The 16,184-nt window shown below is 46.1% G+C and overlaps 1 protein-coding gene across 3 annotated transcripts in view; it reads right to left on the bottom strand.

Moving 5' to 3' along the window:
* Positions 1-15,439, bottom strand: part of CPPED1 (calcineurin like phosphoesterase domain containing 1) — a 125,196-nt gene extending 109,757 nt beyond the window's left edge. The window contains exon 1 of one of the 3 annotated variants that reach the window (XM_055253316.2): positions 15,238-15,439. In XM_055253316.2, coding sequence (XP_055109291.1) covers positions 15,238-15,307 — 70 coding nt within the window. In that variant the 5' untranslated portion in view covers positions 15,308-15,439. Of the gene's footprint in view, positions 1-14,866; positions 15,116-15,237 lie in introns of those variants that run through there. The other 2 variants (XM_055253323.2, XM_055253320.2) reach the window with 2 other exon arrangements.
* Between the last annotated feature and the right edge of the window lie 745 nt (positions 15,440-16,184).

The raw sequence follows: 16,184 nt of genomic DNA, 5'->3' as shown, positions 1-16,184 counted from the left end.
GATGGAAGTAACATCCCATTACTTTTGCTGTGTTCTGCTCATTACAATCAAGTTATTAGGGCAGCCCACCTTAAGGGCAGGGGATCACACAGAGCATGAACACCTGGAGGTGAGATCACTAGACTCAGCTAAGAGTCAGCCATGGGGCTTAGGCATGGCTCAAGTTCAAGGTCACACAATAAAGACCCAGCAACTTCTACCCAAGAGCTATTCAGAACCTCAGTGCTGCTGGGCTGGGTGGCCTGGAGTGGAGAGAGCCAAGAAGATAGAACATGCTCTGGGCTGCCCCCAAGTTATCCACCTCAATACTGACATTTTCTCTCCAAAGTTTCCTTCAAATGGAACGTCTTGATAAATGGGCTGTACACAAAGACAATGATGGCAAGACCCAGAGCTTTTCCCTGGTCGGCCGTGATGTTCTGGGTCCCTGCCAACAGCACAGGGTTGATTTGAGGCACAAGCGGGGACCCCGACATCTGTCTCCTGTGAGACCTCAGTGGTGATCTCTTCCAGCGATTACAAACTCGATGTCTGTGGATGAGGTCTGCCTAGCAGATGTGTGCTGTTGGGCTGAAGCAGCGTTTATAAACTTCTGAATTTGTTGCCAACCTTTTTAATTCATGAGTTTCATATATATACTTGGCTGTCTGGATTCTCTTGGAAAATCTGGCCACATCACACCCAAATGAAGCGTGCTAGTGACTCTCTGGGTCTGTACAGTGGTTGTGCCTTTACATGGGGCTTGTGCTCTCAAATTTAGCCCAGTCCCCACCTGGCCCAATTTACCACCTGGCTGCTGATGGCATCTGCAATGACAAGCCCTTATCTATAGTAATCTTTCCATTTTGCTTAGAGGTGAGGAAGACGAGACCCAGCAAAGGAAAATACATTGACTGAGATCTACAAAGGCTGAGGGGCAAACCAGGCCCCCACCTTTGCATATTCTGCCACAGACATCACTCGCCCACATTTCAGGACAGGTGAAATTACTATAGAGAAGACATATCCAAGCCAGGAATGTCTAGGTCTAGCCAAACAACAGGCCAGGAAAAAAGAATTATAAGCTAACGAGTTACCATAATTTTTTTTTAATGGGGTCTCACTCTGTCACCCAGGTTGGAGTGCAGTGGCATGACCTTGGTTCACTGCAACTTCCACCTCCCGGGCTCAATTGATCCTCCCACGTCAGCCTCTCGAGTAGCTGGGACCACAGGTGCGTGCCACCATTCCCGGTTAATTTTTTGTATTTTTGGTAGAGACAGGGTTTTGCCATGTTGCCCAGGCTAGTCTAGAACTCCTGAGCTCAAGTGATCAGCCCACCTCAGCCTCCCAAGGTGCTAGGATTACAGCCATGAGCCACCGCATCCAGCCTGAGTTGCCATAATTTTCTAAATCTAATTGTAAAATTAACTTTGAAACACTTATAAATGAAAAATTGACCTTAGAAATCAGATTCACCTGTTGTATAGAGAATAACAAGATCTGGCCACTTCCACATTTCAGCTAACTTTTAAAACACTGTCACAGAAACCATATTTCAAAACTGAGGGATAAACCCACAGTGAATTTTGGGTAATATCAAACTAAGGACAGAAAGGCCTGTAGGTTTTCTTTAAACATTATCAGGTGCAAAGCAATTGCACTCAGAAAAGAATCTTAAAAACCTGGAAGAATTCACACAATGTTTTACCATTAATCTTTCCTATGAGCCTCCGCTTATGTGCTAATATCCTGCCTGAAAGACAGATACTCAAATTGCAATTGCTCTTTACCGTTGAACTTTTAAAATCACGAACTAAATGTTTTCTTGGATTTGTCTCTGCTAAGGTATTTCCTCTCTCATTTTTTATTATCCCTTTTAGGCATATTTGTCAATGTTAATGAAAGCTGACTTTTTAATATAGACCAAGAATTAGAAATTTTATTGATTCTTTTGCTATTACCTTGATCAATGACTAACTATAATGAAGGTGCCCCCAAAAGCAAGTGAATCACTGTTTTCATCACCTAACTAGCAAAAGGCCTGGGGGCCAGCCACGTTATTAATTAATACCTAACATTATAATAATTTGTGCTCTCATGATGTGCTAAACTTGTTACTTGTATGCAACCTCAAATAATTCAAGGTAGAATACAATGATAAATAGCTTTCTTAACTTGATGTTCATAAAAAAAGTCACATTGGCCGGTCGCGGTGGCTCACGCCTGTAATCCCAGCACTTTGGGAGGCCGAGGGGAGTGGATCATGAGGTCAAGAGATCGAGACCATCCTGGCCAACATGGTGAAACCCCATCTCTACTAAAAATATAAAAATTAGCCGGGCATGGTGGCACGCACCTGTAGTCCCAGCTACTTGGGAGGCTGAGGCAGGAGAATTGCTTGAACCTTGGAGGCAGAGGCTGCAGATCACGCCACTGCACTCACAGCCTGGTGACAGAGCAAGACTCTGTCTCAAAAAAAAAAAAAAGAGTAGAACATAGTATTAGTATGTTTGTTTTTCTGGACATGTCCAAGCTCCCAGCTTGTCCCATCAGAATCTTAAATTCAACACTTCCACAGGCAAATCCATCATCTTTCTTTTTTTTTAAATTTACTTTAAGTTCTGGGATACATGTGCAGAACATGCAGGTTTGTTACACAGGTATACATGGGCCATGGTGGTCTGCTGCCCCATCAACCCGTCCTCTAGGTTTTAAGCCCCGCACGCATTAGGTATTTGTCCTAATGCTCTCCCTCCCCTTGCCCCCCACCCCCGACAGGCCCCGGTGTGTGATGTTCCCCTCCCTGTGTCCAAGTGTTCTCATTGGTCAACTCCCGCTTATGAGTGAGAACATGTGGTGTTTGGTTTTCTGCTCCTATGTTAGTTTGCTGAGAATGATGGTTGCCAGCTTCATCCATGTCTCTGCAAAGGACATGAGCTCATTCTTTTCTATGGCTGCACATCTTTCTTTAAGACTGGCTCCCTCCCTAGATCTCGCTAATTTAGCCACCATCATCCCTAGTCCCTCAATCTACAGGTCTTAAGATCATGTGTCATCCTGTGCATGTAGCCAGCCAAGTTGCATCATTCCACGTCTACAACACCCCTGCAGCAGCCCCACCTTCCCATTCCCACCACCAACTACTCTTGGGCCAGGTTTTCATGATTCCCACCTGGGAGAAGGAGGCTGGCAGGATGGCTCCCTGCAGCTCTCCCTACTCCAGTCCATCTCAGGCAGTTGCTGCCATTATGTCTCTTCCCAACCCCTTAACCAGATCATCAAATTCCTGGCTACAGAGCCACCATCCTGAAAGCTCCAGGGCAGGCCCACGTTTGCATTCCCTTTCTAGCATATCAGCAGCTTGTATTATTGAGTCTGGCATGTGGCAGGCATCAGTCAATATTTGGTGAAGAAAAGGATGAAGACATCAATGGATCCCCACTCATCCACTCATTCTATCACTTGGGCCTAAAAGGGGCCCAAAGTTCTTCAGGCTGTATCTTTTTGTTTGTTTGTTTGTTTGTTTAGATGGAGTCTTGATCTGTTGCCCAGGCTGGAGTACAGTGGCACGATCTTGGCTCACTGCAACCTCCGCCCCCCAGGTTCAAGCAATTCTCCTGCCTCAGCCTCCGGTACAACTGAGATTACAGGAGTGTGCCACCACACCCGGCTAATGTTTTGTATTTTTAGTAGAGACGAGGTTTCACCATATTGGCCAGACTGGTCTCAAACTCCTGACTTCAAGTGATCCACCTGCCTCAGCCTCCCAAAGTGCTGGGATTACAGGCATGAACCGCTGTGCCTGGCCTCTTCCAGCTGTATCTCACTGGTCCCGATGGACCAGTGGCTGTAGTCCCATCAGACCACGGATGATTTTGACACATAACAATGTCTACAGACATTTTGGGGTATCACACTGGGAAGTAGGTGGTGCTGCTGGAATCCAGTGGATAAAGGCTGGAGATGCTGCTAAACATCTCAAAACACACAGGACAGGAACCCACAACAAAATCGAGCCCATAAATGTCAACAATGCTGGGGGGTTGAAAAACCCTGCTTAAGACATACCACAGGAATCCCCCCAGATAGACCACTATCTGCTTCTCCAACACACTCCATACTTCCTGATATGGTTTGGCTGTGTCCCCACCCAAATCTCATCTTGAATTGTAGCTCCCATAATTCTCACATGTCATGGGAAGGACCCGGTGGGAGGTAACCTTATCATGGGGGCTGGTCTTTCCCATGCTGTTGTCATGATAGTGAATAAGTCTCACGAGATCTGATGGTTTTATAAAGGGCAGTTCCCCTGCACACACTCTCTTGCCTGCCACCATGTAAGACGTCCCTTTGCTCTTCCTTTGTCTTCCACCATGATTGTGAGGCCTCCCTAGCCATGTGAAGTGTGAGTGCATTAAACCTCTTTCCTTTATAAATTACCCAGTCTTGGGTCTGTATTGGGTCTTTATTAGCAGCGTGAGAATGGATTAATACACTTCCCCTCCTCTTTCCAGGATGTGCTGTCCATTCTACCAACTCTTCCTGCTGAAATCCCTTCTACCCTTCCCTGCCAGCTCAAATGCTCCCTGCCCTGTAGGCAGATGCAGCTCGGCCTCCTTCACTCATTCAAGCAGGTATGTTCTCAGCACCTGCTCTATGACACCGGCTGTAAGTGGTTGGACATTCAATGGTGTGTAATGCTGATGGATCTTGTTCCTTAAAACCTTACACGATAGCGGGGGAGATGCACAACAAACAATCAAATAAGTCAGTTACACAAGTCAATTACACACTTCGCTCTTTACAACTGCAGGGTAATCAGGCTGATTGCAAGACAGAGTGGCCAGTGGGTGGGGCTGTGGGGACGTGCTCCAGGGAGGGGGCACTGCCCCTGGGTGACCAGAAGGCTGGAGCGGGAGGCGGGGATAGACCATGCTGACAACTGACTTTGGGCCTCTATCTCCTGAAACCCTTAACCGAGTTCCAGTGGAGCTCAGACTGAGGCATGAGTGCCCAAGTTCAAATCCCATTTGTACTCTTTACCAGCTATGTGACATGATGCAAGTTCCTGAACCTCTCTGGGCCTCAGTCTCCTTATCTGCAAAGTAGGAATAACAGCTCCTACCTCAAAAGGGTAGTTGTGAAGAATTAATGACTTAAAACATGTAAAGCATTTGCACGAGACACAGAGCAAGTGGTCAAAAGTGAGTTACTTGTACCATGACTACCATTCATAGTAACCCCTACCCTTCTCTTAGCAGTGACAGACTTTTTAAAGACTCACCTGTCTCTTGGTTCCTACAGCACATGGTGGGGCTGAGAAAACATCTGACGAGAGACACATATATATTTACATGCTTTGGTCTTAACATCTTTTCCTTTATATACTATGGATATTGCTTTGGTTATAAAGCAGCAAAGATGGGGAGCTTCACAGCTGCCTGGAGGCTTTCTAGCTAAAGAGCAAATGGCAACAAAATGCAATTTTTGCAGTTTCTCACGATAGCAATCTGCATAGTGCATCACAATCTAAATGTCTCCAGCAATACCCTTCAACTGCTCTGGGGACTAATCTTATTTCAGTGGTTTAAAAAAAAAAAAAAAAAAAAACACACACACACACACCAAAGAGTAACCAAACAATATTTACCACTTTGGGACTCTTTCTGACTTAACAATCTTAATGTCCCCACTGTGAAGCTGCCAGAATGGTATGCAGCAGATAAGAGTGTCCTTCATTAGTGGCTGTTTAGGGGTTGGGGCTCTTTGGGGGCAGTTTCAGCACAGGGGTGCAGGGTTTCTTCTTGGATTAAGGAAAATGTTCTAAAATTGATTGTGGTGATGGTTGTACACCTCTGTGAATATACTAAAAGCCACTGAATTGTACACATTTACACTGTTAAATCAGAAAGAAGCCCAAAGTGGTAAATATTATTTAATTAACAATTCACATGGTGAACTGTAGGGTATGCTAACAGTTGTTAAAGAAAAAAAAAAATAGTGTCCTTAAGGACCCTGTCCCTCCCCCGACCCCCAAAATAATTAATTGTGACGGCAATATCCTCAGAGTCTCCAAATGACTTGTCCTAAGTACAGGTTGCATATCTCTTATCTGAAATGCTTGGGACCAGAAGAGTTTCAGATTCCAGATTTTTTCAGATTTTGGAACATTTGCATATGCAAACTGGTAGTGCATTCCTAATCTGTAAAATCTGAAATCCGAAATGCTTTTGAGCATAACCTTTGATCATCAAGTCAGTGCTCAAAAAGTTTCGGTCGGATCTATTGTCAACCTGTACAAAGTAAATTCACCCAACCTCTCTTTTCTTGGCCTAAATGCATCCAAAAGGCAGTTTCTGAGACACACAAAAGCTTCTGAGTCATGGCTTCACTGCCACAATGGCCGTCCTTCCAAAATCTTTATCTGCAACTCTTCAGAGAACTAAGAAAGCAGATGGGCTGGGACTTCGGGACCAGGCGGCTTTCGGCATCACTGGCTTTGGCTGACGCCATTCGAGACAGTGGTTAAAGAGGGGAAATTTCCAGAACCTCTCTCACTTTTCAAGAGCAGAACTCCACTTGGGGTTTGCCTGGTTTTGGTGGATGTTTGCTGTTATTTTTTCTCCCATTTCCCTAATAAGACAGCAGGCAGCTGCTGTCCCAGGCAGCACTCTGGGAAGAATTGGTAGAAGGCACCTTCTCTGGGCAGAAGCAGCTGTGTTGGCACAAGGCTGGCTAACAGAAGCCCCAGATACAAAGAGAAGGTAACCCTTCCTCCAGGCAGATGTGCTCCATGTGAGGGCACCCACAACCTCTGCCTCTAGATGCTTTGGAGTAGTGCACACAGTGCACAGCCACCTGAAGTAGTCATGCAACTTTTTTTTTTTTTTAGAGACAGAGTCTCGCTCTGTGGCCCAGACTGGAGTACAGTGGCATGATCTTTGCTCACTGCAACCTCTGCCTCCCAGGCTCATGCAGTTCTCCTGCCTCAGCCTCCAGGTAGCTAGGATTACAGGTGCCAGCCACCATGCCCAGCTAATTATTCTATTTTTAGTAAAGATGGGGTTTCACCATGTTGGCCAGGCTGGTCTCGAACTCCTGACCTCAAGTGATCCACTCGCCTCAGCCTCCCAAAGTGTTAGGATTACAGGCGTGAGCCACCATACCCAGCCAACAACTTCTATTGGTTTGATCAATACCTTGGTCTCAGCTTTGTTTAGTTCGGAGACTCCATGGTACATGAGAGCAGTGGGTTGGACAGATACACACAGGTGACCCAGGTGGAGTGTATTCATCCATACTCATCCATTTACTCAATATTAAATGGTCACTGAGGCCAGGCATGGTGGCTTAGGCTTGTAATCCCAGCACTTGAAGAGGCCGAGGCGGGCAGTTCACTTGAGGTCAGGAGTTCTAGACCAGCCTGGCCAACATGGTAAAATCCCGTCTCTACCAAAACACAAAAATTAGCCAGGTGTGGTGGCATGCACCTGTAGTCCCAGCTACTTGGGAGTCGGAGGCAGGAGAATCACTTGAACCCGGGAAGCAGAGGTTGCAGTGAGCCGAGATCATGCCACTGCACTCCAGCCTGGGCAATAGAGCAAGACTTTGTATTTAAAAAAAAAAAAAAAAGCCACTGAATGTCTACTACTGCCAGACACCATCCTAGGTCTGGGCTTCTTGCTCCTCAAGAATTTGTAGAGTACAGGTAGAAAAAGACAGCAAAGTCACAAGAAGAAACACACAACTGGCCAGGCATTGTGGCTCATACCTGTAATCCCAGCACTTCGGGAGGCCGACCTGAGGTCAGGAGTTCCACACCAGCCTGGCCAACACGGTGAAACCCCATCTCTACTAAAAAATACAAAATTTAGCCAGGTGTGGTGGTATGCACCTGAAATCCCGCTACTTGGGAGTGTGAGGCAGGAGAATCGCTTGAATCCGGGAGGCAAAGGTTGCAGTGAGCCGAGATCATGCCACTGCACTCCAGCCTGCATGACAGAGTGAGATCCTGTCTCAAAAAAAAAAAAAAAAAAAAAAAAAAAAAAAAAAAAAAAAACCTCACAATGAGATACCACTTCACATTGATTTGGATGGTTATAATAAAAAAGACCGGCAATAAGAAATGTTGGCAAGGATATGGAGAAACTGGAACCCATATACACTGCTGGTGGGAATGTAAAATGCAGCGTCTGCTTTGGAAAATAGTTTGGTGGTTCCTCAAAATATTAAACATAGTTACCGTATGACTCAGCAATTCCAATCCTAGGTATCTACCCAAAAGATATATGAACAAACATCCTTAAGAAGATGTGTCTGTGACTGTTCATAGCAGCTTTATTCCCAATAGACAAGAGGTGCCCAGATGGGTGAAATGTCCATCAGTGTCAAAAAAAAAAAAAAAAAAAAAAAAGTCCAAATGTTTATCAATAGGTGGTCGGATAAACGAAATGGGTTATCCATACAATGGAATATCATTTAGTAAAAAGGAACAAAGTATTGGTTCAAGCTACAAAATAAGTGAGCCTCAGAAGAGGCCAGTCACAAAAGACCACATATTATTCCAGTAACATGAAATGTCCAGAAAAGGCAAATCTATAGAGGTAAATTAGTAGTTGCCTGTGCTGGGAGTGACAACATGCAGAGACTTGCAAACGGGTATAAAACTTCTTTTTTGGGAAGGGAGAGATGTGCTAAAGTTAGATTGTGACTGCACCACTCTAAAGTTACTAAAATCCCTTGAGTTGTAAACTTAAAATGCATGTTACAGTATATAAATTATACCTCAAGAAAGTTATTAAAAAATTTAGGCCAGTTGCAGTGGCTCATGCCTGTAATCCTAGTACTTTTGGAGGCTGAAGCAGGAGGAATGCTCAAGTCCAAGAGTTCAAGACTAACCTGAGTGACATGGCAAAACTGTCTCTACAAAAAATACAAAAATTAGCCAAGCGTGGTAGCACCTTCTGTGTTCCTAGCTACTCAGAAGGTGGAAGTGGGAGGATCGAGGATGGCTTGAGCCCAGGAGGGGGAAGCTGCAGTGGGCGGAGATCATGCCACTGCACTCTAGCACAGGTAACAGAGTAAGACCCTGTCTCCAAAAAAATTTTTAAAGCAGGCCAGGTGCAGTGGCTCACACCTGTAATCCTAGCACAGGGATGTCCAATCTTTTGGCTTTCCTGGGCCACAACGGAAGAACTGTCTTGGGCCACACATGAAATACACTAACATTAATGATAGCTGATGAGCTTAAAAAAATCGCAGAAAAATCTCAACTTTTAAGAAAGTTTAGGAATTTGTGCTGGGACACATTCAAAGCCATCCTGGGCCACATGTGGCCAGCAGACCATGGGTTGGACAAGCTTGTCCTAACAGTTTGGGAGGCTGAGGTGGGAGGATAGCTTGAGTTCAAGAGTTCAAGACCAGCCTGGGCAACACAGTAAGACCTTGTCTCTATAAAAAATACTTAAAAATTAGCCAGGCATGGTGGTGCATGCCTGTAGTCTCAGCTACCCAGGAGGCTGAGGTGAGAGGATCACTTAAGCACCACAGGTTGAGGCTGCAACGAGACATGATCACACCACTGTACTCCAGCCTGGGTGACAGAGCAAGACCACCTCAAAAGAAATAAAATATAATAAATAAATAAATTTTTTAAAATGAGGAAAAACCCTGACATTCAAAAATAAAATTAATTGTATTTTCTGGAAATGTTATAGTGCAAACTTTTTACATACGTGTGCTGGTCATTCTATCTCTTGACTGATGATTACAACAAAGAGTTGAGAAAGTAATCATAAGCTCTATTTACTCATAGGAACCCTCAAATAAGGGGACCTTCAAATATATCTCAAATAAGAGATAACTAGTTTGGCCTAAATGTATCGCACAATTTAAAGCATTTATTTCATCATCATCATCCTGTTAGAATTTTTAAAACCACAATATTTTCAACTTTGTTCAAACTTGGAGATACCTTTCCAGGTCTACTATTTCTAGAAAAGTTCTTAGGTGAGACATGCAAGAGATGGAGTGAGTTATTTTTTTACTGAGACTCTATTTATTCTCTGCCAAGGGAGAAGTTTTCCAGAGAGTACAAGGAAAGATTCAGGATTAGCAAATTCCATCAGCTTCTTAGGAATGAAATGTCTGGGAAAATAATCTTTTTAAGAATACCACCCATTAGTCCAGTTCTCTGAAGGGAAAACAGCAAACTGGAAAACAGATTCAGACCTAAAAATAATTAAATATAAGTCACTTTAAAAGCATATTTTATCTTGATATCTCTCGCTTTTAGGATTTCTTCAAAACAGAAGCCATAAACTTCTCAAAAGACAATTACTAGAAGAAAGTAGTCCTAATTAGGATATGTGCCAAGAAAACCTAATTATCAATTTGCCTAATTAAAATGAGTATCTGAACATGCCTTAGGAATGTGAGCTTTCTCAGGTGAGACGTGTACAATTTTTTTTAATCAACATCCGTCAACAGAGCTTAGCAGATTATGTTAACAGGGAACGGATGACTGAAACCAAGTGTCACACACACCACTACTGGAAGGAGTTGATGGGAATACTGTTACTCACGTAAATCACCGGTGGGAGGAAATGGGTCTTAAAGCAAAGCGCTCTTTCATTTAAATGGCAGGCTACACTTGGAAAACAAACTGCTCAATGAGCTGATTCTGCAGCAAAGGTGAAGGGTTCAGAGCTGTGATTTTTAGGGACTGTTGCTTGAGTTAATCAAGCCCCTTTGACGGTGTGTGTTTTGGCAAGAGAAGGGGAAAAGTCAGTTTTTCGTTTTTTGTTTTTTTTTTTTTTTTGAGACACAGTCATCACTGTCTCCTAGGCTGGAGTACAGCGGACGATCTCGGCTCACTGCAACCTCCGCCTCCCAGGTTCAAGCGATTCTCCTGCCTCAGCCTCCCGAGTAGCTGGGATTACAGGTGCCTGCCACCACACCGGGCTAATTTTTTTAATTTTAGTAGAGACGGGGTTTCGCCATGTTGGCGGGACCGGTCTTAAACTCCTGGCCTCAAGCAATCCACCCAATTCGGCCTCCCAAAGTGCTGGAATTACAGGCGTAAGCCACTGCTCCCAGCCTTGAAAAGCTAGTTCTTTCTCAGTCTGCCCAAGGGGCAACTCTACTGGCTTCCCAAGGAGCCTGGAGAGGCCTCTGATGCCTCTAAGGGCACCTCTCCAAGTTGTCAGTGATGCTAAGACAGTCAGGACCCCGGGGAATTGTCAATGAATGCAATGGAAGCAGCAATGGTAGGCTAGGGTTCAGCACCTAGTAATGTGAACCCACAAACCCGGGCTTCTCAGCAGAACACTTTGAGGCTGGGCCTCTCTAGGCTCTCCGTTAAATGACCCATCTTGGGTGTGTCTATGGGACTGCATGGCTCATAGAGGAGATCAAGTGCTGGCCCCACTTCTAGATTTACTCAGCGCTAAGAAAAGTTCAGAGTCACTCTCTCCTCCTAGCAGCAGGGTAGGTATCTTATAGATTTATTGTCAAGTCTTTCTCCACCATCCCCATTCTTATCCAGGGGAGCTGCTCTCTGATCCTCTGGTCCCAGTGGTGGCCCCCTGGCAGCTGCAATGGCCTAGGAAGCTTCTGTACCTCAGCACTCCCATTATCTCCACTGGAAGACACCCCGTGCCCAATAGGTACCTTCAGCTACAGCAAATAAACACAAAGTAAACAATGGGGGCCAGGTGCGGTGGCTCATGCCTGTAAATCCCAGCACTTTGGGAGGCCGAGGCACCTGAGATCAGGAGTCCCAGACCAGCCTGGCCAACATGGCGAAACCCTGTCTCTACTAAAAACACAAAAATTAGCAGGCATGGTGGTATATGCCTGTAATCCCAGCTACTCTGGAGGCTGAGGCAGGAGAATCGTTTGAACCTGGGAGGTGGAGGTCGCAGTGAGTAGCATCACTGCACTGCAGTCTGGGTGACTGAGCTAGACTGCGTCTCAAAAAAAAAAAAAAGTAAACTATGGGGGACTACAGAAATGCAGCCTGCGGAAAAATCCTTGAGCTCCAGCTTCCAACTGGATTGATACCAAGTTGCTCTAAAGTAGAAATGCTTTTGTTGCCATTGCTGTAACCAGACCATTCTTTTCAAAATAACAATCTGATCATGCATCCTTGCTTCCTCACACAACCAGCTTGAAACCTCTTGATGCTATTAGGATACGACGAAAATCCTTAGTTACCACCACCTCCCTCTCCAGCCTCATCCCACACCATGTCCCAACCTCATCTTTCTGCTCCAGACTCAGAGACTTCCTTCAGCCCTCATCCTTCCCTTTCCCATCCTGCCATGTCCTGGGACTCTCACACTTGCTCTGCCCGTGGTCCACAATGGTCTTCCCTCCCTTCCTGGCCCAGTTAACTCATACTCCTCTTTTAGCAATCAGACGAAGCAACACTTCCTCAGGGAAGCCCTGCGTGAATGACCTCAGAGCCCACCAGTAGCCAAGCATTATTTTTTGTGCCCTAGCTTTGTACCTGGATTATTACAAGCCTCTAAGAGCATGTAACTTGAACCACTCCCCCGCCCCCAACTTCCTATTCTCCACAATACTGTACAGTGCAATAGGAATATAAGAAACATTTCCTTACGGTTTTTTTTTTTGTTTTTTTTTGTTTTTTTGAGATGGAGTCTTGCTCTGTTGCCCAGGGTGGAGTACAGTGGCACATTCTCGGCTCACTGCAACTTCTGCTTCCTGGGCTCAGGCAATTCTCCTGCCATAGCCTCCCAAGTAGATGGGACTACAGGCATGTGCCACCACACCCAGCTAATTTTGTATTTTTAGTAGAGATGGGGTTTCGCCATGTTGGCCATGCTGGTCTCGAACTCCTGACCTCAGGTGATCCACCTGCCTCAGCCTCCCAAAGTGCTGGGATTACAGGCATGAGCCACCGCGGCCGGTCCACAACAAATATACAGGCATGAGCCACCGCAGCCAGCCCACAACAAATATTTCTTGAACTGAAAAAAAAAATAATAATAATACAGCAGAGTAACAAGGAACTCTTATATACTGCTGGTGGGAGTATAAATTGGTGCTACCACTTTGGAAGGCAGTTTGACCACATCTAGCAATGCTGGGGATGATTATACCCTATAACCCAGAACTTAGCTTGTAGGTATATGCCTCGGAGTAATTCTCCCATGTGTCCACAAAGAGATTTGTACAGAATGTTCACACTGTTACCAAGGGCAAAAACCAGAAACAACTAAATGGCCATTGTATTAGTCAAGATCCTTGCAGGAAAAAGCTGGCATTCTCAAATTAGGATGATTTTAAAAAGGGTTTAAAAAGGGATTACTTGGGGTGGGTTGGGTGGAAGAAACCTACAAGGGAGTGTGGTAACCCAAGGTTAGAAAAGCAGAACGACTGCCACTCCCACACCTCAAAGGAGGAAATGGTTACTCAAATCCAGAACTAGAGGGAATGAGAAATGCTGTCCTGAGAAAAGGAGCGACCTTGACCTTCAAGGGTGGGGAGGAAGACAACCAGACGAGGCAACCCCACAGACAGTAAACTGCAAGAATAAATACAGCTGCCTTTTGCTTCTCTCCCTGCTCTTATTTCTTCTCAGGGCTCCCCACTGGCTGAGCCCAAAGGAAAACCACAAGGCAACGAGCCCACTGATGCAGCTCACGGAGGGCAACCCCCTGGGGCATGGTGGGGAAGGGAAAAAGGTGTAGAGAGGCAAAGAGAAGATATTCAGCATATACATCAACAGAATGTATAAGGTATATAATCATCCAATGGAATGTTGCCCAGCAAGAAAAGAGCAAAATCTTCATGTTGGACAAAAAAGACAAGTTGCATTAAAGTACAGTCGTCCCAGGCCAGGCGCAGTGGCTCAGGTCTGTAATCCCAGCACTTTGGGAGGCTGAGTATGGCGGATCACCTAAGGTTGGGAGTTCGAGACCAGCTCGGCCAACATGGAGAAACCCCGTCTCTACTAAAAATGCCAAATTAGCCGGGCATGGTGGTGAGTGCCTATAGTCCCAGCTACTCCGGAGGCTGAGGCAGGAGAATCGCTTGAACCTGGGAGGCGGAGGTTACAGTGGGCCAAGATCGTGCCACTGTACTCCAGCCTGGGCGATAGAGCAAGACTCCGCCTTAAATGAATAAATAAGGTTTTACCATAAAATTACCGGAGAAACCTACTTTAGATAAGGTAGCAGGTAAAGTCTCTGAGGAAGTGAATGAACTTTAAAATGAGGTGTGACGGTTGAGAGGGCCAGGCTCACCAACCCTGCTAAAGAAGGAGAAAACAGCAAGCGCCTAGACCCTCAGGGAAAGAACGGCCTTGGCCCTTTTAAATGCAGTTCAAACAAGGGTAACAACAAAACCTGTTTCAGAATTGGGCAAGAGAGAGAATGACTACCCTGAAGGAAGTGGACACAAGCCTGATCACGTAGGGTATTTAGGGTGACTTCCCTGGGGTTATAAAGCTGGTGAGAGCCTGGGAGGCGATCTGGCTCCAGGAAGCAAAAAGCCACGGAGGGGAATCAACGAACCAGAAACAAACCTCCCTCTTTACTTAGCACCTAGCATGCGTCCAACACCGGGCTACAAAAATACTTTTGATCTGTTTACGCTTCCAACAACCCTATGAGGCAAGTATTATCAAACCCATTTTTATGGCAAAGCAGATAATCTAAATCCAAAATCCAAGCACTTTACTACGACTCTCCACTGCCCTCCCTCTCTACTGCTCTGATGGGGCAACGTTACCATTTCGGTGAATGACTTATAGTAAATAACCGTAATTACGGAGTACAGAATACATAACGGTGAACAACCTTAATAAAACCGACGCCCTCTAACATGCACCGAGCGCTTATCCAGTAACACCCACAGGTATTCCCGTTTCACAGATGTGGAAGCTGAGGCCAAGATGCTAATGCAGGGCTTGGAAACCAGGTCTCGCTGCAGAGCCCAAGCTGTCATTAACTATGCTTTGCTACCTTCCGCTTACTTCCCTTCTCCGGGGGAAGTTAGGTCAAGGTCAGGTAGGCCCCTGGACCAGACCGCTCTCTCGGACTCGCCTCTCAACTGCGCCCCTGGAATCCCTAAGTGCAGTCTTTGATGCAGCTATGGCGGCCCCCAAGCCCAGGTGCAACCCCAGATGGTGTCCGACTGGCGGAGCGCACACCTGAACAAAAGGTTCCCCCGGCGGAAGGTTCCGCAGCCCCAGAGTCCTCTCCCCGGGTGAGGGGCGGGCAGTACCTGCGGGAAACGCGTCAAGGGTCCTGCCCCGGGCTCTGTGGAAAACACCCCCCGCCTCTGCAGCCGACATGGCGAGCGAGTTTCTGGCCTTCACTTAGAACACTGCGTGGGTGGAAGCCGCGCGACTTCACACAGGGAAACCGCTGGACCTACCCCGCTTCGGGCGACGCCCTTTGCTCTCGGGGCGGGACTGGGGCGGGACGGGGCGGGACTGGGTCGGGACGGGGCGGGGCCCGGTGGCTCGGGGCGCCACTAGTGCTGCCTGGGCGGAGCAGAGGCGCCAGCGGCCCCTCTGGGATCGACCTGCGCGCCTGGCGAGTAGAGACTGTCTAGGGCACGCGTGGGCGGGGATAAGGCTTTGGGGGCAGTCTTTCCCTAAAGGCAGAGTTACTAGATTTAACAAGCAAAAATGCAGGACTCCCAGTTAAATTGGAATTTCAGATTTTTTTTTTTTAAATAACGACTGACTTGGTATAAATACGTCCTATGCAGTATTTGGGAGCTACTTACGTTAAATTTTTTTTTTCATTATCTGAAATTCCAATTGAACTGGGCGTCTTAATTTTTTAAAATTTTTCTCTTTTTGCAGGTTTGAATGGAAGCGTCCTGATTCTTTTTATCTGACAACTCTATCATAAAGTCAGAAGGAGCCAGTGGGGTGGCTTACGCCTGTAACCCCAGCTCTTTGGGAGGCCAAGGAGGGAGGATCGCTTGAGTCCAGGTGTTGGAGACCAGCCTGGGCAACACAGCGAGAGACCTTGCCAATACAAAAAATTAAAAAAAAAAAAAAAAAAAAAAAGATGAAAAGGTGGATGTCTTGGAGGACTGTCTCAGCTTGAACTTCCCAGTGGCTGCCACCATCTTTCTGTTATTATCTTTGCTTGCTATGCACCAGGCAGGGCGCTAAGCACTTTGCACGCGGCTCACTTAATCCCCACTACAGCCCT

Source organism: Symphalangus syndactylus, chromosome 18, assembly GCF_028878055.3.
Source record: "Symphalangus syndactylus isolate Jambi chromosome 18, NHGRI_mSymSyn1-v2.1_pri, whole genome shotgun sequence".
Taxonomy (NCBI): Eukaryota; Metazoa; Chordata; class Mammalia; order Primates; family Hylobatidae; genus Symphalangus; species Symphalangus syndactylus.
This window is presented reverse-complemented; position numbering and strand designations above follow the sequence as displayed.